Source organism: Perca fluviatilis, chromosome 17 (assembly GCF_010015445.1).
Source record: "Perca fluviatilis chromosome 17, GENO_Pfluv_1.0, whole genome shotgun sequence".
In the NCBI taxonomy this organism is placed as follows: domain Eukaryota; kingdom Metazoa; phylum Chordata; class Actinopteri; order Perciformes; family Percidae; genus Perca; species Perca fluviatilis.
In genome coordinates this window covers 21586891-21612661 of record NC_053128.1, presented here as the reverse complement: position 1 = coordinate 21612661, position 25771 = coordinate 21586891, and the positions used below count along the sequence as shown (strand labels likewise).

The following is a 25771-nucleotide window of genomic DNA, read 5'->3' as shown; positions in this document are numbered from 1 at the left end:
AATAAATAAAATATTGCCAGAGCTCATGATAGCCAAGACAAGCAGAACCCTCTAGAGGGAGCACTTGTCTCACTCTTCTGCAACCATTCGTTTTAAATGGCTGCAAATATCTTCTGCTGATCCACCAGCTACTGTATGTTTTTTGTTTTCTCAGTAATAAAGTCACAAAAGTCACATTGTACAGATTTGGACTATAAACAAAAATAATGATGAAATTACACAAATGTTTATTAAAGCAGTTAACACTGAGCCTATAGGATTTATGTTTCTAGTGTAAACACATAATTCACTCCATCAATTTGGCCAATTTCAATTTATTTTGAGTTGATTACATTTTTATGCAGTGACAAATTTTTTTATTAGCCTGAATGCTTTAAATGGTGATATATTATTAGACCATACTGTTTATCCTAATGAAGGAACATTTCTGAATACTTAGGAAGATGAGAAAATGCAAATGTCACTGACAATCACCAGAATACCTGTTTGGCATTATAACATGCTCAGAGTTACATACCTACATGATACACAAAGGTCAGTGGCACCTGGAAAGTTGTGGTGTCTAATGTTTCCCCAGAACATGACACAAACAGAGTACAAAGACACAACAGTAGAAAGTGTAGTGTCTGTTGAGTCAGTGCATGTGAACGCTGCAAAAACAGACCTGTAAGCACTATCAGCACTTACTCACAGGGATATTTTGGGTACATGCTATGCAGGGTTGTAGAGGCCTTAATTCTGGCGCAAAAAAAAACAAACCTGTATTGGAACAAGCTCTAATTTTGTGATGTTGCACATGTTTTGCTAGCAAATCCTCCTATATGAAGCTATAACTTAATGCATGGTCATGACATGACAGCAAAGACTCCTTTACTTTGAGAAACTGTAGAGAAAGAGTCGTCATATACCATGGTGTCAAGATAGGTTACTGTAGCTTAATGACACTGTCTATTTTTGTAAATCTCCACCTATCTCTTTGTGTGCATACATATTGATATTAATTGTGTTTATGTGAAAACTTTGTTCCAGTGATGGCATTGATTAACATGAACAGTCATCCTCATTTTGTTGTATGACATTGCATCTTGTGTTGTACCAACCAGCCGACTGACTTTGATTGAACCCAATTTTTAAATTACAATCAGCAATACTTAATGTCAAAGCTTCACAAATGTATAGTTTGATCCTGCTGAGAACATAAACCCTTCTTCTCCATATCTTTTCAAACTTTAAGCCCATGCGTCTGTCTCTTCGTTAATTCTTTCTTTGCTACTTTACACTGCTCGATCAAAATTGTCACAACAACAACAACCATTTGCTCTAAATGTTTGACGTTTATTTCTGATGTCTAACAATGCACACACAACCAGGTAACACATAAGAATCTCAGGCTGCTGAAACTCTTTCCTTTCTGACTCTCTCTGTCAGAGAGTATTTTTAAAACAGTTTCGGTTCCTGCTATTTGAACTGTTTCAGAGCACACACCATTGCACTGGTGTTGTTTCCTGTCAGATTTTTCTGTGGTAAGAGCCATGTGACAGGAAACTAGGGTCAAGGGCTCTGACTATTTGGTCAAAAATGAGATGATTGAAGATAAAAAACAATCACAAGACTGAAACACTATGTTAAAACCACTCAAGCTTCATGTCAAGTATACATCTACTTTGCATACTGCACAGAGCACACTTGTGAACGTGTAGTTGCACTGTTGTTGGCATATACATAGTATGTGATGAGGGGGACGTTGGCCATATTGTATGGACAAACCTCAGTAAAACCGCATTTATTCACACGTAAAAAAATAAAACGCAAAGGCAACCACGTTCTACTGACAGCCCACCACGCTTTATTAAAGAGATGGAAAAAAAACAAAGTAAAAACATGACATACAGATCCCTGTACAGAACAAAGCAAACTAATATACACACAACTGTATTTACACACCAAACCACAAAAAAGCAGTAGGTTTCATTCAAAGGTCTATTAAAACACAAAAGAAAGTTATACTTTGTTCAAAACTGATATTGCAAACAGATATTTTTTACTTTGTATACCAACATTCACAAACACCCCACACGTCCCCATTTGGACAAGCCGACCCCAATTAACTGGTCTTTAGTCTGAAATGTGTACCCGAGGGTATAGCCTAAGTCAGAAACACACACACACACACACACACACACACACACGCTTCAGTTGTTTTGTGGGGCATATAATCAGCCTCACTGACAAACCATAAGCATCTGTTAGGCTGATGTGCAGACTGCAGCAGTCTGAAATGAGAAATATCTGCTATAAAAAGAGAAATTAAATGGCATGTTGAAAGGAAATTATATTTGACCCTGTAAAAAAAATATTAAATTCTGTGTGACATTTCTTTTACACAAGCAGCTAAATTGAGTGGCATTAAAATAAGTTCATATTTGATCAACATTCAGTAAGAACAGAATTCCATCAGAAATATACAAACATCATGCCAATCAGGAACAGTGTGGAATATCCATACAACAATCACTTTATATATTTTAGTGTTACATCCAATATTACAGCCTCACACCACACTATTCAGTGTCCAACGTTAAGTATATCAATATTTCAAAATAAAAGCACAAATATAAAAAAAACAAAAGGAGAAAAGAGGAAGAGGTAGCAGAAGATGGCAAAGAGAAAGGAGCACACAGACTCAGGAGAGATTTTGTTGAATAGAAAGTGGTTCAGTTTGGATAAATGGTACCAGCTTTCAATACAGCATGAGAATTAAAAATATAAAAACAAAAAAAATCATGTACATTTTCACCAAATCATTGTCAGTTTTCAATTGTCTTAATTTTCCTTATATTATTAGTATGCAATTGAGCATTATGCATTATGAAGGTCTTGTAATGTCTTGTGACCTGCCTGTCGTGGTTGTTAATTGCAAGCCAGCATCTGATTCCAAATATGAATGCTTCTCTATTCACATAGAACTTCAGACCATTTCAAAAATAACTTCATCAGACCTAATTCCTTGACATTGCGAGGTTAGTGTATCAAATATGCTTTGTGTGCTAGCATAGCCTTATATCAAAAGCTCAGAAAAAGGGGCTCCAGCTGAGCGTGCTTATGGAAATAAGAGTCTGACAAGTGCTTGATGAGAGCCACACTGATTCCATCAAGCTAAAGTGGAGCATGCCTAGCGCAAAGCCACACACCATATCAGTTAGGTGGTGTTTCCCCAGCAGCACCCGGGACATGCCCACCAGGAGGGCCCAAAGCACCAACAGGATGCGGAGCGGCACAGCCAGGACCAGGTGGGACAGCAGGAACTTGGATACCATAGCGGCCCGGCTGGCATGAGCAGCAGGGAAGGAGTAGATGTCCATGGCGACGCAGTCCATGAAGCCTGGCATCATCTCCCAGGGTCCTCTGCGCTTCACCAGTCTCTGTACTCCAGCCACAGTCATGACGTCAAGAATGAGGGCTGTTGCGAAAAAAGGGAGTTAGATTATAAAGGCAAAACAATTTGGTTGACATGCTATAACCTAGACTATTCCAGTAATTAAGATCCTTTACATTTTTTTTACAGTCTATGAGTTGTACCAATAGTTTTAGACTTAGACTTTTTCTGAGTGACACCATAAGGTTCACATTTGTGCTTTTGAGTGAAATGTCTCAAGAACTATTGGATGGATTGTCATGACATTCAGACATTCATGTTGCCCTCAGGAGGAATTGTAATAACTTTGTGATCCTCATCATCAGGTCAAGATTTTAAAGTGTCCAGTACTTTAATTTCGGACTAAATACTTACAAAAGTTTCCCATCAGCCTTTGCTGTAATTTGTGTTTAGCGCTAATTAACAAATGTTGCAATGCCAACATGCAAAACCAGAGATGGGGATTCGAGTCACTTATTAGCTCACATATAAAAAAATGCATTGGCGATGGCGACACCAAGTCCTCTCAGAGTTGTGCCTTTTGTCATTAGATTTGCTTTCAACAACCTGGTAAACAGTGGCAGTAAGCGAACAGCTACATGCAAGATGTGTGGCACCAATATGCCGGATCAACAACGTCGAACTTCATCAGGCATCTCAAAACGCACCCAGATAGGTCAGTCACTCACACGCTAATGTGAAAGAGACGTTACATTTAGCATATATCGTCACAGGTAACAAGCTAACCATCGCAAAGTGTTGTGGGAACAGGCAAATTGTATCGTTAGTAGTTGCTGAGGCTCAGACATCCATGGCGCGCAGGAGGCGGGACGCATCCATCTCCCCAGGAACAAACGCTGTGCTGGGTGGGCAAACTCATGTGATGCGTAATTGATCCCGTGGATGATTTGTAGGCTATTAAGTGAACAAGGTGTACCCGGTCGACCAAAACCTGGGCCGTCTTGACTGTTTATTCTGTACATATTTCTGTTACTGTAGTCCTATTTGCTATTTCAGTATTTCATCCATGCGTGGCGCAGTGGAAGCGTGAGCACTGTCACCTGCCGTGGAGACGCTGGCCTCACTAACCTCTCCTCCTCTGAGTCGGATCTCCCTCGCGCTGGACTTAGTTTCACTGAGCGTTCAAACTGCTTATTGTGCGTAATTTGGACTGACACTGAGATGCATGTTGTTCTCTAACTGGTGTGGTGGCGGTGCCACTATTCTCTTGATTTCCACTTTTTTGAGTGAAAGAGACTTTACAGTTAGCATAAGGTAACAAGCAAACCATCGCAAAGTGTTGTGCTAATGCTGGGAACAGGCACATTTTATCTTTATAGTTGTATCATGTGATAGACTTAAGTTAATATTTCACCAGGGTGTTGTTAAATAGCAATAAGGAAAATATCAGTTCTCACATGTTTGCACCATGGTTGGTGTATTAACTTTCAATACAGATGTTTCCCTCAAACTTTGAACACTGAAAAATGTAATGCATGATGAGGTTGGGCTTTACAGCCAGTTAGTAACACAGACAAACATGTATTATTTGGTACAGATACCAAAATGATGAAAAATACAGTTATGAAATTGAAACAGAGTTCTTAATTTGCGTTTCTTCAGATTGCATTGCAGCAGACCCCATAAAGTTATCCTACAACTGATTTTGATACTGTACTGTATGGATGGTAGCTACAGGACATGCTTTGAATTCATAAGATTTAACAATACTGTGTTAGAGACAGATCAGAGCAATAACATCCCTGTTTGCTGGAGAAAGTGTGGATATCAAAGCGCAAATCACTGCCATATCTTCTGGGACTGTCCCAGCATTAAAAACTTTTGGAAGGCGATACACAATGCTTTACAGGTCATATTCCTCGAGGACATTTCTTTGGATTTTAAGACTCTGTGTCTTGGAAATATACCTCAAAGTTGGCTGAAAGGGGACAAACACTTGATAAATGCAATGCTGGTGGCCAGTAAATAGACTATTACGAGAAAATGGCTACTAACAGAGTGTCCAACAATTACTTCATGGAGAGATATTGTAACAGAAATCTTCAGAATGGAGCAGATTACAGCTCATGTGAACTGAAAAACTGAAACATTTCTTGAACACTGGCAGAAGTGGTACAACTATGTCTCAGATAAATGGCCTGACTGTATTTCTTCATTATATTGAAAGTGATGTCTCCCTGTTTTATTTATAGTTTTGTTATTATGGTGTTATTTTTGTTGGTTCATTTGTATATATGTTTGTTTATCTCATCTCTTAACCTCTATACTTGAATAAGTAAATGAATAAGTATATGGTTTGTCATAGAATCAAAAAGGTTGAAATAGGTGTATGTGAGATTCTGAACACTACTAAAATAAAAAAATTAAAAGAGAGACAGATCAGATAGCCAGAGACTAGAGACTTGACTTGGACTCATGGCAAAAGACTTGAGACTTGACTTGAACTTGCCCCTCAAAGACTTGAGAATTGACTTGGACTTCCAAAAAATTACTTGTGAACATCTCTGTGCTAAACTAAGTTGGAGAACATGGTAAACATTATGCCTTTTAAACATCAGCATGTTAGTATGTTGAAGTTTGCATTTAGCTCAAAGCAACTTTGTCCCCAAGTATAGCCTCACAGTGCTGCTAGCATGGCAGACTCATAGTCTTGTTAAACTGAAAACAATACTGGACAGAACAATTAACATTTAAGAGTGACAAACTGGACAGTGTGGTTCTATCGTGACTTTTTATATAATGTAGTGATTCTTCAAATAAAGCAGAAAACAGCTATAGCACATATGTAAACAGATATCTTGGTGACCAAGAATAACCGATAAGCCATACAGTACTGAGAAGCATTTGCTTTGAGTTCACATACCGGACACTTGCAGATGCCCTTTATAGCTTCATAGCACTCCCAAAAATATCCCCAACATTGCTCAAGTCTGCTATCTTCACACACACTCAACCAGCCACAAGCTAAATAACTGTCAGTTGTCTGACATATTGGTTTTGCTACCCTACTTCTCATTCCAGTCGCCCACTCGCTGTACTAACAGGGCTATTATTTAATTCTATTCCAGCTCCTTAAAGGCAGGCTAGTAAGGTGGAAGATAAATCTAAATGCCAAAAGGAAGAGATGAAGGGACCAAGAGAGGTGGGCAGACTAGTGGATAAAGTAAAAACTGTTCAGGACATGAGCTAAGCAGACAATGAAATTGGTAAGATGTGAGTGAGGACTTTGGTGCAGGGCCCTATGGTGCCCTCTGGCAGTCCACATCCCAAAGGCACTGAGGGGAGGCAGAAGGTGAGCCAAGCAATGAGGCATCATATTATCAGCTGTAAGGACAAGCCAGTTTGTGGTGCCCTTCAGCTGACTAAAGCAACAGTGATGACTCAGTCTTAGTAGGAATGTGGGTATAATTGTGCAAAATTCTGGTTTTTGCTTTCCCCCTGGAAAATCCCAGTTGTGTTCTCTAAAAAAAACTTGCTGGCAGATTTTGTGACTTCTTCGTTTCTGCCATGATTTCTTTTCTGCAGTGTGTTCTGTGACTGTGAAGACGGTTTCAGCGTTTTTGACTATGAAACATCGTCAGAACAGACAGCACAACTGCAGTCAGCACAGTATAGTAACATGTTTGAAGAGGAAACTGCTATATCGAGAATGGAAACTCTAGAGCTTCGAAGATTAATCAATTAGTTGTCAAGTTCTTAGTAGTTGTTTTAAATTAATCGGCAACCATTTTGATAATCGATTTCAGTAATTGTTTATGAATAAAAAGTTAAATTTCTCTGATTCCAGCTACCTAAATGTGAATATTTTCTAGTTTCTTCACTCCTCTATGAAAGTAAGCTGAATATCTTTAAGTCTTGGATAAAAACAAGTAATTTGAAGACGTCATATTGGGCTTTAGAAAATACTGATCGACATTTTCTGACATTTTATAGACCAAACTAATCGATTAATTGGGGCGACCTCTAGCTCACCCAGTAAGAGCGTTCGCCCCATGTTGGCTGAGTCCTGCAGCAGCGCAGAGTTCGAATTCGACCTTCTGCCCTTTGCTGCGTGTCATCCCCCATCTCTCTTTCCCTTTCATATCTATCCACTTTCTAATAAAGGGAAAAGCCCCAAAAATTATCTTTAAAAAAAATCAACTAATCGATTAATCGAGAAAATAATTGACAGATTATTCAACAGTTAGTTGCAACCCTAGAAAACTCCATCTCCAAGAAGTGCAGAACAGGTGTGGGCATATAATTGGTCATGCTGCCACAGATCTGTTAACAACACTGACATATTACCACTTTTTATGTTGATGCAGCGAAATGGTTTGCAAACAGTTACACATCCAGCAAATACGGAATAACATTAGGATTTATTTGGAGTCGTGTGTGTGTGTGTGTGTGTGTGTGTGTGTGTTCAGCTAATGAATTTAAGTAGAGTATTCACTCTCCTTTTAGCTTTGTTTTGGTCTCCACCAACTAATGAGCAAAATATCTATCTCTTCAACACTAAATACTCTACTACTTTCTATAATTATAGCTGCTTCAATCGTTGTGGTATTGATGAATTATTCTGCAAACAAAAAATCAAGAGCTGCACACAGGTAGGTGAAATATAATGCTAAATAGCATTATGAAAATGCAGTTAAAGACAACAGCTGTGTGATGTCATGTGTTTGTTACTGTCATCATCCATGCAGTCCTTAAATACTGTACATGGAGCTGGGCATTTCAATTACACCAGACTCAATGATCTTATCAAGAGAAGCGGTGATAGTGATGTTATCGATATTGTTGTGATCACAACTGCATACCTGAAGCATCTACCAGTTGTCTATATATTTCCTCTTTGAATGAATGTTTTAAAAGAAGTGTGGGTGATATGAGGTAAACATGGCTTCTTTGAGAAATGGAGTAACTAAGTAAAGAAAGAAGAAGAAAACACCAAAGCAGAGCTACACCTCAGTTGATAAGAATGGGAACATCCTCTGCACAGTCAAGGTCTGCTTTGGGAGTCTCTGGCTTGCTCAGTAGTGTTGTTGACAGTCCCAGTCATTTCAAAACACTATATGGCAAATATTTCTGCACTGCACAGTTCATATGCTCATGGCAGTGGAATGAATTAAACTGAACCTGACAGGCCAGTCTTGGTTGATTACTTTCCTGCTAGGTGAAAACAAAACAGAATTTTAGTCAGCATTAAATATTAATTCCCCACCCACTGTTCAGCATGTTTGGAGATTTTCTCCTGACAGACCTCAATAGAAATGATCCTGGGCCGACAAATAATGAACCAGCATTTGGGGCCCAACAATGTCCCAAACACAGTACAACACTGTCCTCAATCCACAGATTTACGGCTCTTCCAATCAGAGCTCAAGGTAGCCCAGCCAGGAGATTTGTACTGCCCTTAGGTCAATCATCTTTGTTTGGGTCCAGACTGTGTGTGTGTGTGTGTGTGTACAGTACATGTGCACTTGCCATATATATATATATATGTTGACATAAAATGTGCTTTACACTATTTTTACCATTAGACGGATGGACAATTTAATACTGAATCAACAACAAACATCTTTTATTTTAAATTGTTCGCCTATTCTAAAATGTTATATTTCAATATTCCTGAATAATGAGGTCATAAACAGTCTTAGAATTGCATAAATTGAATATGATTGGAAACCTGAGACTCATGTGATTATGTTAGTCCCCAAAGTAACCATTTCATAGTAGTGAGACCTTTTTTTTTAAACTTGACTTCACTGTATACAATGACCTATTGTGACCTCGAGAATAATCACACTCTCATGAAACTTTAGATCCACAAACTAGAGACCTAAGGCATTCAGATGATTTATCGCTTTCCTAGGTGTATTGCAGTCAGAGCAGCCCAGGTTATTATGGGATTGATTCAAAGGTATTAGATTTTTCAGCTAAAATATGTATTCTGAAAACTAGAGCTGGGGAAAATATGCAATATGCGATAATGTTGTCGAATATCGCTGTAACGAAAGAAAATCATTTTCAAAACATGAACATTGAATTGAAACTAACAGGCACCACTTAGTGCATTTTTCTGCTGATATTTTCTTTAAACTAACACAAAAATATGTCTTTTGCAATTTTTCGCAGCCTTTTGCGATGTGTTTATTGCGCCAGTTGATATCATGATGACGATAAAAAAAACAATATATTGTGCAGCCCTATTGTACACTCTATAACAAAACTAGGTTTCAATATTAGTAATGCTGTTAATGCCGAATTCCTACTCTATATATGTTATGCAACTTAAAAATAGTAACATCAATTGTTGCCTCTCTTTAGATGGCAGGAGTGAAATGAGTCATTATTATTATATTTCAGAATGATGAAGACAGTTGCAGAACAGTTATATACAAAATAGGATGTAGGCTCTACAGGATGATTTTTTTTGACGACTATCATGTTTTTCCCCAAATGATGTACAGAGTAAATGATGTTTGAAAATATAGGACTATCGCTGCCATTCATGGTGGGGAAAATCTCCACAGGGGATCATATACCCCCGATGTTTACAACATCTGGCTCCGCCCCTGCCTGAGCTACTGTTGAAGTTTTGGAGAGGTTGGTGAGTGTGGTGTGCCATTTACCAAGCAGCAGGTTGACCAGGACCTCTTGCCCAGCCAGAGTGTTACTCCTTGTGAGACACACGATAGTGCCAATGATCCAAGTGATGCCGTGCCCTGTGAGCGCTAAAAGGGCGACCATGGAGCGGCAGCCTCCCCAGGAGGACGACGTATAGGCGCACACCCCCATGCGCTTGGACAGACAGATGTCAATGGCGAGGAGGGAGTTTTTCGCTATTCCCTTAAATGAAGGGTTCAGCAGCATACAGTCTTCCTCTGGCATTTTGATGGGCTCTCTCCTATCCTTGCTGCCACTGTCGGTAGGTTCTTCACTCGGCTGGCTTGTTTGGTGCTTGATTTGACCCGGTCGCCTGGCGCTGCCTCGGTTCTCAGAGGGGCAGCCAGCGCCGCCGCCGCGAAGGGGCTGGTTCAGGGATATGAACTCAGGTCTGCTCAGGACGCTGTTTCTCTCCCTCGCCCTGGATCTCACACTGTTACTCGAGGGCATGTTTTGGATAGGACCAAGTTCTCCTCTGTGGGTGTAATAACCAATTGTCAGTCTCCAGAAGATAATTCAAGTGGTGCGACTGTTATGTGAGCTGCGGTTTAAAACCTCCCCTCCAGCGTCCCTATTATACACAACAGCGACAGTGAAACGTCCCAGGATAAAGCCCCTACAACAGTCCTCCCCCTCCTGTGGCCTTAATAGATATATTTAGACCAACTGGAATGCGCGATGGCCATGCTGTTTATACCCATGCACGCTGGGAGAGTGTATTGAATGGCATTTGCCTCTGCCAATCCAGTGAAACCCGATCTAAAGCATGGAGATAAAATAACAACATGAGCATCTTGTTACGCCACAGCATGGCACAACTACACAGTTAACAGGTGCTTCACTGCGTGTGCTGCTGAGAAAAACAGGCTCAGTGTAGGAAATGTGCAAGGAATAGGCTACGCAAGACACGGTGTTGTCATCTTACCAAGCGAAGGCTTCCCTTCTGCCCTGCAGTCTCGATAACACCTCTGGTATCCTGGCAGCGAAGAGAGGGGGATTTAGCATAAGGCGACGCAGGCAAAACCTGAAACAGTTAACCGTCAGCCAATATCGCCAACAAAGGGTGAAGACGAGGCAGCCCAGCTAGTGCAGCATTCAGTACTCCCGGGATTTGACGTAGTTTACGCACAAACCCGATTCAACCTCTGCAGTGCGCTGTGCTGTGGAGCGGAGTTCTCCAAGGTGCTTAAACAGACAGCGGCAGGACAGAGGAGCACCATATCATGATGTCAGCTTTACAGAGACAGAGGGAGGATTGTCAGTGGTACCATGCTGCTAAACAAAAAGCTAATACAAATAAAAGTAATTGAGTAGCCTAAATAAATATAACGATAAATAATTTGTGGATAAAAGCCTAATAAACAATGAATCACGAAAAAGTCTAAACAAAACAAAATAGAGAAATTATCACACGTTGTTATTATTAGGCTATTATTATTATTATTATTATTAAGTTACTATTAATTTATCTCAAGGTTAAAAACTGTTAGGAATATGATCTAGTCAGTAAAACATGATAGTGCTGCTATAGGCTGTTGATTAGTAATATTAGCCTATCCTTGGCCTATTTGACACGCATGCGTATAAGTCTATAGACACAGGTCTATGGGCAAAATACACAAAGGCTCAGCGTAGAAGGTGATGTAAGGTGAACTGTTAAAACATGTAGAATTTCATCTTTCTGTAGGCTGAAATCCGCTACGCCTACATTTCCCAGCATGCTTGCAGCTCAGAGCGGAAGTGTCGTCTCAAAGATACTTATAAAGCTGCTTCCCAGGCAGCTGCATAGACCAATGCGTAGCGGGGGTGAACCTGCCGTGGCGGCGATGGGACGAGCACGGAGAAATGACAGCTTGTGCAGGAATTTAGGCTAAACTGCATCCCATCACTGACAGGACTGCAACTGTCGGCTCGGTCGAACTATGTAACAGCGGGCATTTCTCCCTTTCGAGGCGTTATATTTTTTTATTATTATTTTTTAAATCTAAGAATGGATCCGGTGAAATGGGTGCTAAAGTTAACCCGGCGGTGTCCTTTGGATGTTGCGGTGCTCCGTCTCCAACTCGACTAGGTTTCAATGCTTGTGGAAATGCTACCTCTCTCTGTGGGACGGTGAAATAATTTGCAGCAGTAAGGGGGATAGTAACGGGAGCGGGTGTGAAGAAGATAACGGAATTACCTCTCTGACCGAAGAACTGTGTGAGCCACCGTTCGCTCTGAATTTCTCCAGGATTTCACCCTGCTGAGGACACTGGAGCCTTTCCAGGGAATTGTTTTATAGGTAGACTTCTTTTTGCATGTTGTTTTTGACGGCTGAACATATCAAATTCATGCAATTTCACTGCATGAGCCGTTCCTCCAAAAATTGCACTTTTTTGGAGGAATTGAAGCTCTTGCGGATTAAATGGACATAAGGCTGCTCCACATAATGTGAGCGTCAGCTTTGAGCTGCCATTTGTCGTTTCTAACTGTCCGCGTGCACTGTCCAGCACATTTTTGATTATGACTCTTGTCACCAGCTGGACATAGAGCATTAGCCCGTGGATAGTCCAGAGATTAGCTGGTAATGACATCAAAAATCACACAAAAGATAATTTGACGCCAAGATGTAACATTATAGTTTTCGTTAATTATTTAACTTAGAATTAACCAGAACCTTTTACGCGCACCTTTGCAATGGATGCATGTTGCCAAAAGTCCTTTTGTGATAAAGCACATTGAGGAGGCAATGACTTGTAACTTGACAGCATGAAAACATCAGTGCACGGATAATGGAAAGTTATTCTACCTGCACGTTTGATGAAGTTGCGTTTACGCACCGGAAAGCATGCGCTCTACAACTAGGCAATGAAGATTTTTTTAGGCATGTTTTCTTCTTTTCTGAAAGTAGTTTTGCATCAAAGATGCATGACTTTTTTCATGAGCCTTTCTGCTATAAACAAACACTTTTAATCTGGTAAGCTATTTTTTTTTACCATGATTTGGATCCGCCTGTGGTGATTTTCTTGCTGTTTCCATGCGTCTTTCTTCTTCTCCAGACCTCTGGACGTTATTGTGGATTGTGTTGCTATTTAATGCAATGGGCTGTATCCAGAGTATCAGGTGTAAGCCTAAGAGTTTCCGAGACAGTATCATCGTCCAGGAGGTGAACACTTCCATCGACCCAAATCCTACCAGCATCGACGAGTCATCCAGCGTGGTCCTGCGCTACCGGACACCGCACTTCAGAGCTCAAGCCCGGGTCCTGGTGCCGCCAGTAGCCGGTAAAGAGACATGGACCATCGGCTGGATTCAAGCCTGTAATCACATGGAGTTCTACAATACGTATGGAAACAAAGGGATGTGAGTATCATGGGCTCTTTTTTACTGTGTTGTCAGGCTTTGACGGGCATCATTGTTAGGTGATGAATATGTGTTGAGCATTTGGTTGTACCAGGGATTAATGGGAAATATAAAGTATAATGCTTTATGTTTGGAATATTGAATCCCAACACTATTCAGACTGACACTGCCACAAATCAGATTATGTAATTTAAATCAACGTTGACAGGCTTACTTTGAAAATGTTGTTTTTATCACAATTACTCTTTACCGCTTCAGAACTTTGATCATGGGTTACAGAAACAAGTTAACAACAAATTTTTAGTATCGATTAATTTGCCAATTATTGATTATTATTGATATTATTGATCTATGACATGAAAAATGTTTTGTTTTGTCCAAAACCCATATTCAGTTTACTATCATATCCACAGTTTTTGCTTGAAAAATGACTGAAGCGAATCAATTATGAAAATAGTTTCAGATTCATTTTATGTTAATCAACACTTTTATATATATATTGTGTTTGTACCATCCAAATCTGATTAAAACACGAGACACTTTGGATAAGTGTTTTTACCCAAAGTAGAGAACTACATGGAGAGAATTTCAAGTTTTCTTCAGTAGAATAATGCCATTTCAAGTAGGCCTACATTAGGCACTCATTGCCAAACTGGACAGACAGAGGAGAGAAACGAAAAGAGTCAACCAACCACCAAAAGAAAACCTTTAATTTCAGTGTAATGTCATTGTGAGAGTGTTGGCGTTCCTGTGTTTGTGTTAGACATAATTCTAAAATTATTCTTTAGTGGAAATATTGTTGGGTAGTGAAACTTGTCAAGTCTGCATCTGGGTTTCCTAGTTGAACACCAGAATTAGTCTGTGCTGTGCAATCAAAATATTACACAATAACATCTGTATTGAGGAAGATAAACGATTTATGGAAATAAATTGACTTGTCTGTAAGTGAACTTTAATGTTCAATCAGTAGCTCAGCTATCTACAGTATGTGGGCTTGGGGCTGCATGCCTGCAGACTACAAAGTACTTAAAAACCTGACAGATATGAGTGCAGGACATTGGGATGGAAAATAATTGCTATGACCTTTCAGATCCCTCCACTTGTCAATACACAGTTATTTAGAACCAGCTAGCGATTACAAATTTAGCTTTCAGGAAATATGCTCATGACACAGAGTGATTGTTAACAGGTCTCTTTCTTATTATCTGTCCCTTTCTTTCTCAATGTTGTGTGTGTGTGTGTGTGTGTGTGTGTGTGTGTGTGTGTGTGTGTGTAGGATATGGGGACAAATGTTAGACAACTAGCATTCTTATATCCTGTATTGGGCAACCACAAGCAAACATGTACGCAGAAAATGCTTTATCTGTAGATATTGCAGCTAAGGATGTTTGAGTGCTGCATGTCTAAGATTAGAGACAGTCTCCTCCCCAACACCCCAAACCCAGGTTGGCCCTGAATATATGTGTGTGAGAAAGAAAGAGACAGTGAGAAAGTCCTCCTTTCTAAAAGTCCAGTGTGATTAATGCCTTTTGTAAACTGCATTTGTGCTTTCATTCAAGCAACACTATTGTATTGTGAATATTTACTCTTTTATCTAGATGAAATTAAATTGTTACGCTCTTTTGTCAAGTTATTTTTTTACTGTTCATATAGAAGGAACATAGACAGATTCAAAAATGTCCAATTTTGAAACACAACATAGACAAAAAGTAAAATAGCTTAACGTCTAACAAACGGGATGCATAATAGCATGAACTTGTCATTGAAAAGGACTGAAATTCTGAAATTACAAACAATGTCACAGAAGTGGGTCAAATGTCACTTCACTTATTAAAGAGTAATGGTTAATCAGCACTTTAACATATAATATGTGCTTAAGAACATAACTCCTAAGGCAGGAAAGTATCTGTGCCCACACCAAATTAAGGGATTACACAGCATTCCGGGATGGGAGAAAAACGTGGTGTGGTTTATTGGCATTTCTTTGAACCAATCACAATCGCCATGGGCGGAGCTAGGCTCCACACGGAGCCACTGCAAAAAAGCCTTGGGAAGGAACTTGTTTTAGTGGAACGTTTACGCTCAAAAGTTGTTTTAGTCAAGCGAGAGAAAACTCAGAATGGACAGATAGTCTACCTAGCTGTCTCAATTTACCATGCAGAGATCTGAGGAGCAGTTAACCATAGTCCTCATAAATTTTAAATTCCAACACAAAGAAAGCGGAAAGAAACGGACATTGGCGAAAAGACATGCATCCGGCGGAATTTCCTGCAGCATCAGAGCAATTCCGGAAGTGGAACGTCGTGGATATAGACTATATATGAACAACCCACATCGACAAAAAAGATCAGTGATCACAAACTGCAACTGACCAACATGGATGTAACAGACACAGCATATAGCACTATATATAAGGGTTTTTAAATGCACCCACCCACAGATCCCCTCTTTGTGCAGTGTCTACATTATTTATTCAACCCCATGTAGCTCACACACTTAAACAAATGTAGCCTACTTTACATGTCATGCTATACCCCAGTATTAAAGTCATTAAACTTCATGACCACATTAAGGCCACTTATTTTTCATGTTCATTTTTGAATCTGCTCTTAGGATGCAAGAGATGAGCCTGCTCTCACTGCTGAGACTCCAATACTAAGTAGTTTCTTTGATGGCAATAAAGCTTCAGCGTGCTGTAATTGGAGAGAACAGCTGAGGACGGTAATATGGATGATTTCTCTGTTGGCTTTGGATGATGTGCTCTGGATTCTAGACACATTCATCGTCTCACCTCCCTGTTTGTTTTACATGTAATTTAAAATGTAATTTATGTGTGTATTCATCAACAGGCAGGCACATATGGATGGGTGATTACACAAGGCGTCTTGCACTGCCATAAAAAATAGGAACTATGGCAGAAGTGAAACTAAAAAAAACGGAAATGAATATTCATCTTTTGTAAAAAATGTGCATTGGCTATAGTGTCTAAAAAAAAAAGAAAGAAGGTTAACCCTTGTGATGAACATTAATATTGCACCCAGAACTTGCCGGCAGTATTCTTGGTGGAGCAGTGTGTAAGTGTCTACACACGCCACATACAGGTGATGAGGCTTGAGCATGCTGTAGTTGTACTTAATGAATTGCATTGGCACACTATTTCTTCAACAACGTTGCAGAAACAGGAAATGAGCTGTGTTTCCACGTTACTCAGTAGATACACGATTTCTCAATGAAGCCGTTCCTCGTTCCTCGTGTTGTCATCAGACCTAAAGCTTATAAACCTTTTACATATCACCAATCTAGTCTGCTTAATTACAGCTCTGTGAAATCAACTTCCATTTAGAGTAAAACACATGCAATCTTCACAGAAGACAGCAGATATCTTTTGGATGCATTTGGTGCAGCTATTTAATAATTCTATAATAATATCAATAAAATATAATTCTTATACTCTCTAACATGTGGCAGTGAAATTGGTTTAAGATATTGGTTCAGTCCATTTTGATGTGTAGAGCACAGGGCCTATAATCACTGAAGGTTTAATGCCATAGGTGAACAGGAAATTGCAACAGTGTACTACAGCAGTGTTTTCCAAACTTCGTTTCCCCCCCCCCCCCAGCCCTATCACATGAACTCAAGTAGCTTCATCAACGCCACCAGTCATGTTCCAAATGTGGTCATTTGAACAGATTTTAAATTGGATGTAATTTAACACTCTTGTTACAATATATTTTCATACAATTGAACTGCCAGTGTTTAGTTTGGTTGGTCAAGTTTACATTTGTACCACCAGTAGCAGAAGTTAGACGTTTCAGATATGTATCTAATAAGGGTAGCTAACTGTCAAAACTGTTTCTATTCCTTTTAATGTTAGCTATTTGCTCCAGCCATTTATCCATTACTTTTAGCTATCTGTTTAGACTTCTCTGCTCACTTGCTAACTTGTTTGCACCCACTCTCAGTCACAAACTGTGGTGTTCAGGTGTTACAGCTCACTCCATATGTGGATAATATATATATTTTTTCGTCAAATCATAACTCAAATCCTTTCCAAGTACCCCCTGGCAGCAGCAGAAGTAGAAAATGTCTGTGCTATAATGCATTGGCAACATTGGCCATAACCATCATGCTCTGGAGTTACAATGTGTTTAGTACTTTTTTTGTTGAGTGAATGCTTTTTAACATCCCTGCGGCTCTAACACAAACACTTACACCACTTATTGCAGACCATTTGGCTGTGACAAAGCAGGCAGCAAAGACACAAACAGGAAGTGAGGCGTATCTCTGCAATGTTCTCCCCACTCATGATCAAAGTTCCTCAGCGGGTAGACGACTCCACATGGTACCAGTGTGCGGTCTACTCTGCTTGATGTGTATTTGCTTGCCCCAAATGTGCCATTGCTGCTTGCTGCAACAGTATGTTTGATGTACATCAAAAATACACAGCAATTCATTTACTGGACTGTCTCAGTTTGCCTGTCAAACAAACCAGCATTTAGGCAGTGTAGTGTATTGCTTTCGAGGAAAGTACCACCTGATGAAGTAAAATGCTGGACATTACATGTTATATATGGCCTCACAAGCACATGTGATAAAGTTCATGTGCTTGTGAGGCCATACTGTCTGTGCGGTTAAACATCCAGAGATGTATATCAAGCCATGTGCTCATAAATAATAAATAAGAGAAGTTTTCTGCTGAAAATCAGATGCAGATATTCACTGTTAAAATGTCATCTAAGTTCATGGCAAAATGGAGAATTGCTGCAAAATGTTTTGGTGGCATCAGTTGAGAGGATTAAGTCATTTTCAGAACGCACACGCACGCACGCACGCACGCACGCACGCGCCGAACGCACACGCACGCACACACACACACACACACACACACACACACACACACACACACACACACACACACACACACACACACACACACACACACACACACACACACACACACACACACACACACACACACACACACACACACACACACACACACACACACACACACACACACACACACACACACACACACACACACACACACACACACACACACACACACACACACACACAATCACGTCAGGCTGTTATCATGCCTGACATGCTAATCTCACCCCCTGGGCAAATACATAAATCTGAATGCGAGGCCAGGATAAGCAGGCAGTAAGTCATGTGGCTGGTGATCACAGTGTTGTCTCCTCTGTCCTGCTGATCCACGGCTTCAGGGAATGAAAGGTAATCTTTTTCCTGTTGCGGGCAGAAAATCTATAGGTGAGACAGACCCTAGGTGCCAGGTCACTTAAGCCATTCAGTGTTGCCTGCTGTGCATGTCACAATATTTTATTGTTGTATTTTATTTCTCCTCTGCAGTTTAAAAATTGGCAGAAATATCCAAATGTCAGGCTTTGACTCCTTGTGTCTGTCATGTGTTGTTGGATAAACAGTGATATCAAGAGGGAGACTTGTTCTCACCTATTTATACAGAAAGGATTAGACAGGAAAGCTTTTAACATGAAGAATCCTTTGGTTTAGTGCACCAGAGATAAACCTAATGGATCATTCTAGTTTATTACAACTTGGGTCTTATTTTTGGCCATGATTTATATCAGTAATAGAAATTATGATATAACAAAAGAAGAAGTCAGACGGATCATGAAACATAGGTAGAGGCAAGGCAAACGGTAGAATTATGACCCAAACTGTCATCCATCTCAGTTTAGAGACAACTTCCTGGTTCAACTTTGGCTTACTTGTGCAAGCATACCGTTTTCCTGTGTAATTAGGCATTATTACAGTTCACCCAAGCTAACTTCCAGTTTAACTTCCAAAAGAGTTTTAAATAAGAACTGGCTTGATTGTTGTTGTTTGCTTATGTTTCCGGCCCCATCAGACTTAGTTGTAGCGATGATGATGACGAATACAATGTTATTATAACCAATAGAAATGATGACCAAAACTATCAAAAAACCAAAGTGGCAATAAAATATGATTATCCTTTAATCTCAACAGCGACTTAATGTCCATTTCTGGTTGAATTCTCATCTGTAACTCCTGTCAACTTCCAGGTCGAGTTGGGAGCTCCCTGACCTGCGTGATGGCAAAATCCAGGCCATCAGCGACTCGGATGGGGTGAACTACCCGTGGTACGGCAACACCACGGAGACCTGCACTGTGGTAGGCCCCACCAAGAAGGACAGCAAGTTCACTGTTAGTATGAATGACAATTTCTACCCCAGCGTGACCTGGGGAGTGCCCGTCAGCGACAGCAACGTGCCTCAGCTTAGCAGCATCCGCCGCGACCAGAGCTTTACGACCTGGCTGGTGGCCATTAACCAGGCCACCTCAGAGACACTTGTCCTGCAGACAATCCGCTGGAGGATGCGGCTTCACATTCAAGTGGACCCAGAGAAGCCTCTGGCTCATAGGGCGGTTCTGAACGAGCCCGTGGCCCAGGAACAGCCTCAGATCCTGGGTAAGAATGAGCCCATCCCCTCTAACGCCATGGTCAAGCCCAACGCCAATGACGCCCAGGTGCTGATGTGGCGGCCAAAGAATGGTGACCCCGTGGTGGTCATCCCACCCAAATACTGACCTGTTTCACTGACCAGACTGGCCTTGGATACCTTAACAGTATCATCTCTTATTTGTTTTCTTTCTTTTGTTCCTGCTCATCACCAGCTTCCACTGCTTTAACCTTTTCCCTCCTTTATGCCTCTATATACTTCTCTCTTACGTTTTAAAGAAAAACAGGCAAACAAAACCAGCTCTGAGAAAAAGACCAGGTGCTGCTCAGAGGTCGGGGCTTGAACACACTTTTGAAACTGGAGCGAACAAACTGCAACCATTCTACCTTCAAACTGGGTCGGGTCGCACTGTGCTAAATGAAATCATTGCAAAAATGAAAAACAAGAGCATTTCTTTGTTTTTTATTTCAGTTTTATATTTTGGCTGTTTGGGCCAAGTGTTGTAGGGTTTGTGAGTGTATTTAAGTATTTACATGAACATGTCTGTGCACATGCTACCAATTTTTATTTATGGGCTGGGAAAGAGTGCATTGAATTTAGTTTTTTGTTGCATTGGGTGATATTACTAGATATTAGTACTTTTTTAAAAACATGCAAGACATTCAATCCATGCTGCCTTAAGTTTACATCGCTTTCCACTGCAAACTTTTTCGCCTTAAACAAAGTGCAATGCAGTATTTTGCTCAACTGTCCCATCTCTTCCAGACTGTTGGTGCTGGCATGTGTAGGTTCAGGACAGGAACAATACCACAGAAGAAGACCCGGGACTGAAGGCTTTTATGTTCAGTTGCATTTACCTGACAAATGTATTTTGTCTCACGAGTAAAACCAGCATTATGCGTAGACACAGTTATACAACCAAGCTAACTAGTTGTGTTTCAAGTGCATTATGCAACAGAAGAGACGCTTTGTACTGATACAGAGAACACCAGTAAAGCCAACCCTTGTCAATAGCACTCAACACAATAATAATGTGCAATAACAACTTGAGCAAAAAGTAGGAAAGCACTCCTCAGCTAACCTTATTTCATTCACTTTATTCTGTTTATAGGCAGCCGTAGCATTCAACATCAGAACACAAGTTTACCTTTGTCTGTATAACTCCATCTCAGGGCCCCTTTTCACTTCCTTCCCTTCTTTCATCCATCCTGTCTGGCCTACTCTTTCTTGCCACAGTGAGTAACTAAGTGTTTGCATTGCTCACATTGAACAATCAATGCTTTGATTAATAAGCAGCCACAGACAGGGGAAATAACTGGAGACTTAATATTATAGAAAGAAAAGGGGCGTTATTGATTGGAAGGCAAAAAAAATGAATAAAATGTCTATACGATTGTCAAGATTGACAGCACAGCAGATAGCCTGCTGTTTTTTATTCTCCAGTTATAAAGATCAAAACATGTCTCTCATGTTAACAGTGGTTTTTGCCTTCCACTATTCTTTCTCCCATTTTGATCCGTCTTCGAGGCTGAGAAGCAGAGTAGGAGGCATGCAAGTTTGATCCTGACTGCTCGGTTGGCATATAGATGACCCACTTCTGTGCCCTGCCAGTGGTAGCTCTCGCTGCAGAAATGTAGGGTTTGTCTCCCTTAATTTCACCGCCAGCAAATGTAAGACACAAGCAGATGCATACACAAAAAGCTCTGGTCAGCTAAATACCAACATGAGATGATGTCAGTTTAGCTGTTGAGCTTTCAAAAGGGCTTCAGCTGCAAACTGAAAACTCTTAAAAGCAGAGAAAAATTACATCATTTGGCATCATGAGGAGCCAAAATATGGGTAAAAAGTTATTTATGTACATACTATTTTAAATGTGTTAATGAGCTCTGTAAGTTTATTCTGTTAATGGCCAGTTTTTCACTTTCAGATGCTACAAACATATTCTCACTGTGCTCACCAAGTTCCTGTGTATTGCCTCCAACCAAAGAAATAATTTGCATGCAAGTCTGACCTGCTCATGTATTTCACAAAAATCAGTAAGCTGCTGCTATTTCAGTGTATTAGTGTCTCCCTACTTCCGGCTGTACAAAGCATTCATCCATCAAACATGGTTCAAGCCACATTTCTTTGTGTTTTTTTAAAAAGATATTCTGTCCATTTAACCATTACAAAACATAACTATTTTATGATTCAACTCAATAGTACTTTGATTTGGCTAATATTTATACCAAGACTGTAAAGGAATAGTTCAACATTTTGGGAAATATGCTTATTCACTTTTGTTGCAGAGAATAAGATTATAGATAGATATTCTCATGTCTGTGCGCTAAATATGAAGCTACATCCGGCAAGTAGCTTAGCTTAGCAAGACTAGAAACAGCCTGGCTCTGTCCAAAGGTAACAAAATACACCTACCAGCACCTCTAAAACTCACTAATTAACACATTATATACCACTTGTTTTATCCGTACAAAAACCAAAGTGTAAAAATTACAAGTTGTGGCTTCACAGGGTGTGGTTCTAGATAACCTTCTCCTTGTAGATTAGATTAGATTCAACTTTATTGTCATTGTGCAGTGTACAAGTACAAAGACAGCGAAATGCAGTTTGCGTCCAAACAGAAGTAGCTTCATGTTTAGTATACAGATACGAGAGTGATATCAATCTTCTCATCTAACTCATCTAAAGTAAAATGTCTAAATATTTCCTTAACCATAAATTGTATAATTTTCTGTGTAAATCCAATGGTAGAACGAGAACCTGCTCTGCAGAGCACCATATGGATTCATGATGTAATATTTAGCTGAACCAGAGCACAATCAATCAATTCATAATGTCCATTTGATGCCACCACATAAACTCCTTTGTTCACATTATACAGTAACTACATTTTAAGCCCACACATGGCTACATATAGAACCCCTGCTCGGCTTGGTTCATGTATAACCACGATAGCCTCTGCTCTGGGTAGGCTGGGTCGCATGGCACTGTGATGAAGGGAGAAGAGAAATAAAAGGCTATTGAGGGACTGCTGTCATAATTAGATCTGCTGTGACACACTTACATGCCCTAGATGGACGGAACTGTGCCAAGTCGTGCCATACTATGCAAGGGCCAGCTAGAGTCATGGGTGAGGTTTAAGTGAGATCAGATAGCAAAGGTCAGGGTCAAAGTGTTTGCGTGAGAGGGAGCCGTAAGTCCTTAAATGTACTGCAGACAGTCGAGTGTAGGTGAGGGAATGAATATGAAGATGACAACAAATTGAACCCATTTAGACATTAAAACCAGCTTAAAATAACAGTGACGTTTACCAAGCGCAACTTGCATGTCAACCACAAGTTATTTCAATTTGGGGTTTGTTTTGAGGGGAGCAGAGAAAGCTGCGGCTCATGACCTTTCACTTAACGTAGCATTTGTATCAGCCTCGTAATGTCTTGCAATTACCTATTGACACTGTGGATAGTACTCAAGCTGCACTGTGTAATTAAACCTTGACACGCAAAGTGTCCCACACTCACATCATGTATGTGTGTGTGTGTGTGTTAAATCCCATTTAAGGGATTTAGGCAGGATGAGGAGTTTCACTGATGTGTTTCTGTTGTTGAGTCATGAATCTCTCTCACACACAGACAGACAAACAGTGCAGGGAAGGTTACGTCCTTGTCATAAAACAGGAAAATAGCTTGCCCCCTCTCTGTGTCTGTCTGCCTCTGTCTGACACACACACACACACACACACACACACACACACACACACACACACACACACACACACACACACACACACACACTCTCTCTCTCTCTCTCTCTCTCTCTCCCTGAGGGGAAAGGAGCAGGCCTGGCGTGGTATCCGATTGTCACAGCAGTGTCACATTGGCAGTAAGAACTTATTTATCAGCCCTGCACGTGGACCGGCTGAACACATGCTACAAAGCCATATTCACAAACACACCTGTTAACTTACAAACAGGAAGTGACACGTGTATCTTTTGTTTAGTTAAATAAGAGCGAGTAGGTTATGAAAAAGAAATGGAAGTATTGAGGGCACTGAGTGGGTGCCTGTCAACATCAACAACATGTCATGTTATATTGTAGGATAAGGGCACTAATTGTCTTCTCGGTGTGTGTCTGAGTAAGATGTTTAAGATGTGTTAATGATGTGTATTTTATGTTCACACAACAGAAGAACTTCATAAATGCTTTATGTGCTTCCTTAACTAAGCCACAGAAAAACAAAATCGCACAATTTTAGTTTGCTCTATGGAGGGAAAACGGTGCCAAAATTGGACAAAGCCAAAACTATGCAGAAGGACATTGTTAGTAACTCGTGAACTCTAAAACCTCTTGGCACTTAATAACAGGCCTGCTTTCAGTTGTTTTTGATCATTAAACCATTAGCATATTTGTATTTCCAGAGAAACATCACAAAGGCAAAATGTAGCCATGTGGAAGATTCTTTGTTGTAGTGTCTTCTGCTTGTAGGACTGTACCATGTGGATGAAAGCCTCCTCACCTAAATCTACACCATTACAGTTCTTTTGAGGGCTGCTACCTTTGCTTCAGAACTTTATGCAGTTATTTAACTCCCATGACACATCAGTGAATCATCATCCTTTTATTTAAACCAATAAAACATCCCAAGTTCACACTCAGGACCTCCTGCCTTCATCTTTGACTTTTGGTTCTATCCCATGAAAAAGAAAAGTTCAGTTCATCTTGCTGTCCTCCTTACTTCAAAAATGAAGTCAACATGGTTTAAATACAAATGTAGCACATACGATAATATGAGCAACCATGTATGTTTCTCATTTAGTTTGGCTTGTTTTCTGGAAATACATCACTGGAATAGTTAAAGCAGTTTGTGTTTTTTCTTTTTGTATAGCTTTGACTTTTAAACCGATACTTGAAAATGGGTCAGTTCTGGCAAATATTTAAAACTGAAAATGCAACCCCTGAAAAAATACATAAAAAGGTTTTTTTCATGAATGAATAAAACATACAATTATTATCTGTTGTCCTTTCCTTTCTCTCGCTTCTCCTGTTTTGTTTAATTTTGGAAAAAATATTTTTTTTTTTTTTTTATAAAAAAAAAAAAAAAAAAATTTTTTTTTTTTTCCTGTCTACATTGCCTTCCTTAATGACTAATTATACTGCATGATTCTACTAGTTACATCCGTACGTGTCACTTCAGCGTGATTCCTTACCAAACATGTTGGGCTGTGTTTTCCTTTACTGCACAAATCAAACCAGATAACCCTCTGAGTCACGACAGAAACGTAGTCTTGAGTGCTGAATTGAAAAATCTTGCAAGCCTGCACGCGTATGAACAAAAGACCCAAAGGCTACACATACATGGCTGAGCACATGATGCACTGTATGCCTCGGACAGTCAAGAGATTTCTACAGCATGAGAAAGGATGTTACTGCTCTATATGTGTCTCTTTTTGTTGACGACAGTGATTCAAAGCAATGAAAAAAAGATAGAGTAAAGAAAGGACATATAGTAGAGTGAATGGATGGGATAAAATCAGGAGAGGATGAACAACATACACACTATTGCCTTTACAGCCGGTGTGAAAGCTGGTAAAAAAAAAAGTTAAATAATACTATTATAACAATACTAGTACTGGTAAAAATACTCCAGTCTCTGTTGAAGTGTGGATAATGGTTACTCATGAAGTGACTCTATTATTATTGACTCCTTCACAAGTTCTTTCAATTCTTTTCATTTAATTTAAAGCAGCCTATTATTTTCTGGATTTTCATTTATACTTTGTTTTCATTTACACTTTTAGATATACTGCTATTTAAAAGATAAGACTGGCAATATATTATGTTTTTTCATTGTCAATAAATCCTATTAAAAGACCAA

At 39.9% G+C, this 25771-nt stretch overlaps 2 protein-coding genes across 5 annotated transcripts; one reads left to right on the top strand and one right to left on the bottom strand.

Moving 5' to 3' along the window:
- Positions 1-1823: 1823 nt before the first annotated feature.
- On the bottom strand, positions 1824-11320 carry LOC120545922 (inactive phospholipid phosphatase 7). 2 transcript variants are annotated; one of them, XM_039780603.1, is made up of 3 exons: positions 11013-11320; positions 10054-10562; positions 1824-3460 (listed from the first exon to the last, which is right to left on the bottom strand). In XM_039780603.1, the coding sequence occupies exons 2-3, from the start codon at positions 10535-10537 to the stop codon at positions 3072-3074; spliced, it is 873 nt and encodes a 290-aa protein (XP_039636537.1). In that variant the 5' UTR covers positions 10538-10562; positions 11013-11320; the 3' UTR covers positions 1824-3071. The 2 variants fall into 2 exon arrangements, with proteins under 2 accessions (XP_039636537.1, XP_039636536.1); XM_039780602.1 differs by having other exon boundaries at positions 10054-10846; positions 11013-11318.
- A 537-nt stretch (positions 11321-11857) lies between these two features.
- fam78ab (family with sequence similarity 78 member Ab) lies at positions 11858-24554 on the top strand. 3 transcript variants are annotated; one of them, XM_039780606.1, is made up of 3 exons: positions 11858-12368; positions 13126-13429; positions 19501-24554. In XM_039780606.1, exons 2-3 carry the CDS (start codon positions 13167-13169, stop codon positions 20024-20026), a joined length of 789 nt encoding a protein of 262 aa, XP_039636540.1. In that variant the 5' UTR covers positions 11858-12368; positions 13126-13166; the 3' UTR covers positions 20027-24554. The 3 variants fall into 3 exon arrangements, with proteins under 3 accessions (XP_039636540.1, XP_039636539.1, XP_039636538.1); XM_039780605.1 differs by having other exon boundaries at positions 11858-13043; XM_039780604.1 differs by having other exon boundaries at positions 11858-13429.
- The last annotated feature ends 1217 nt before the right edge of the window (positions 24555-25771 follow it).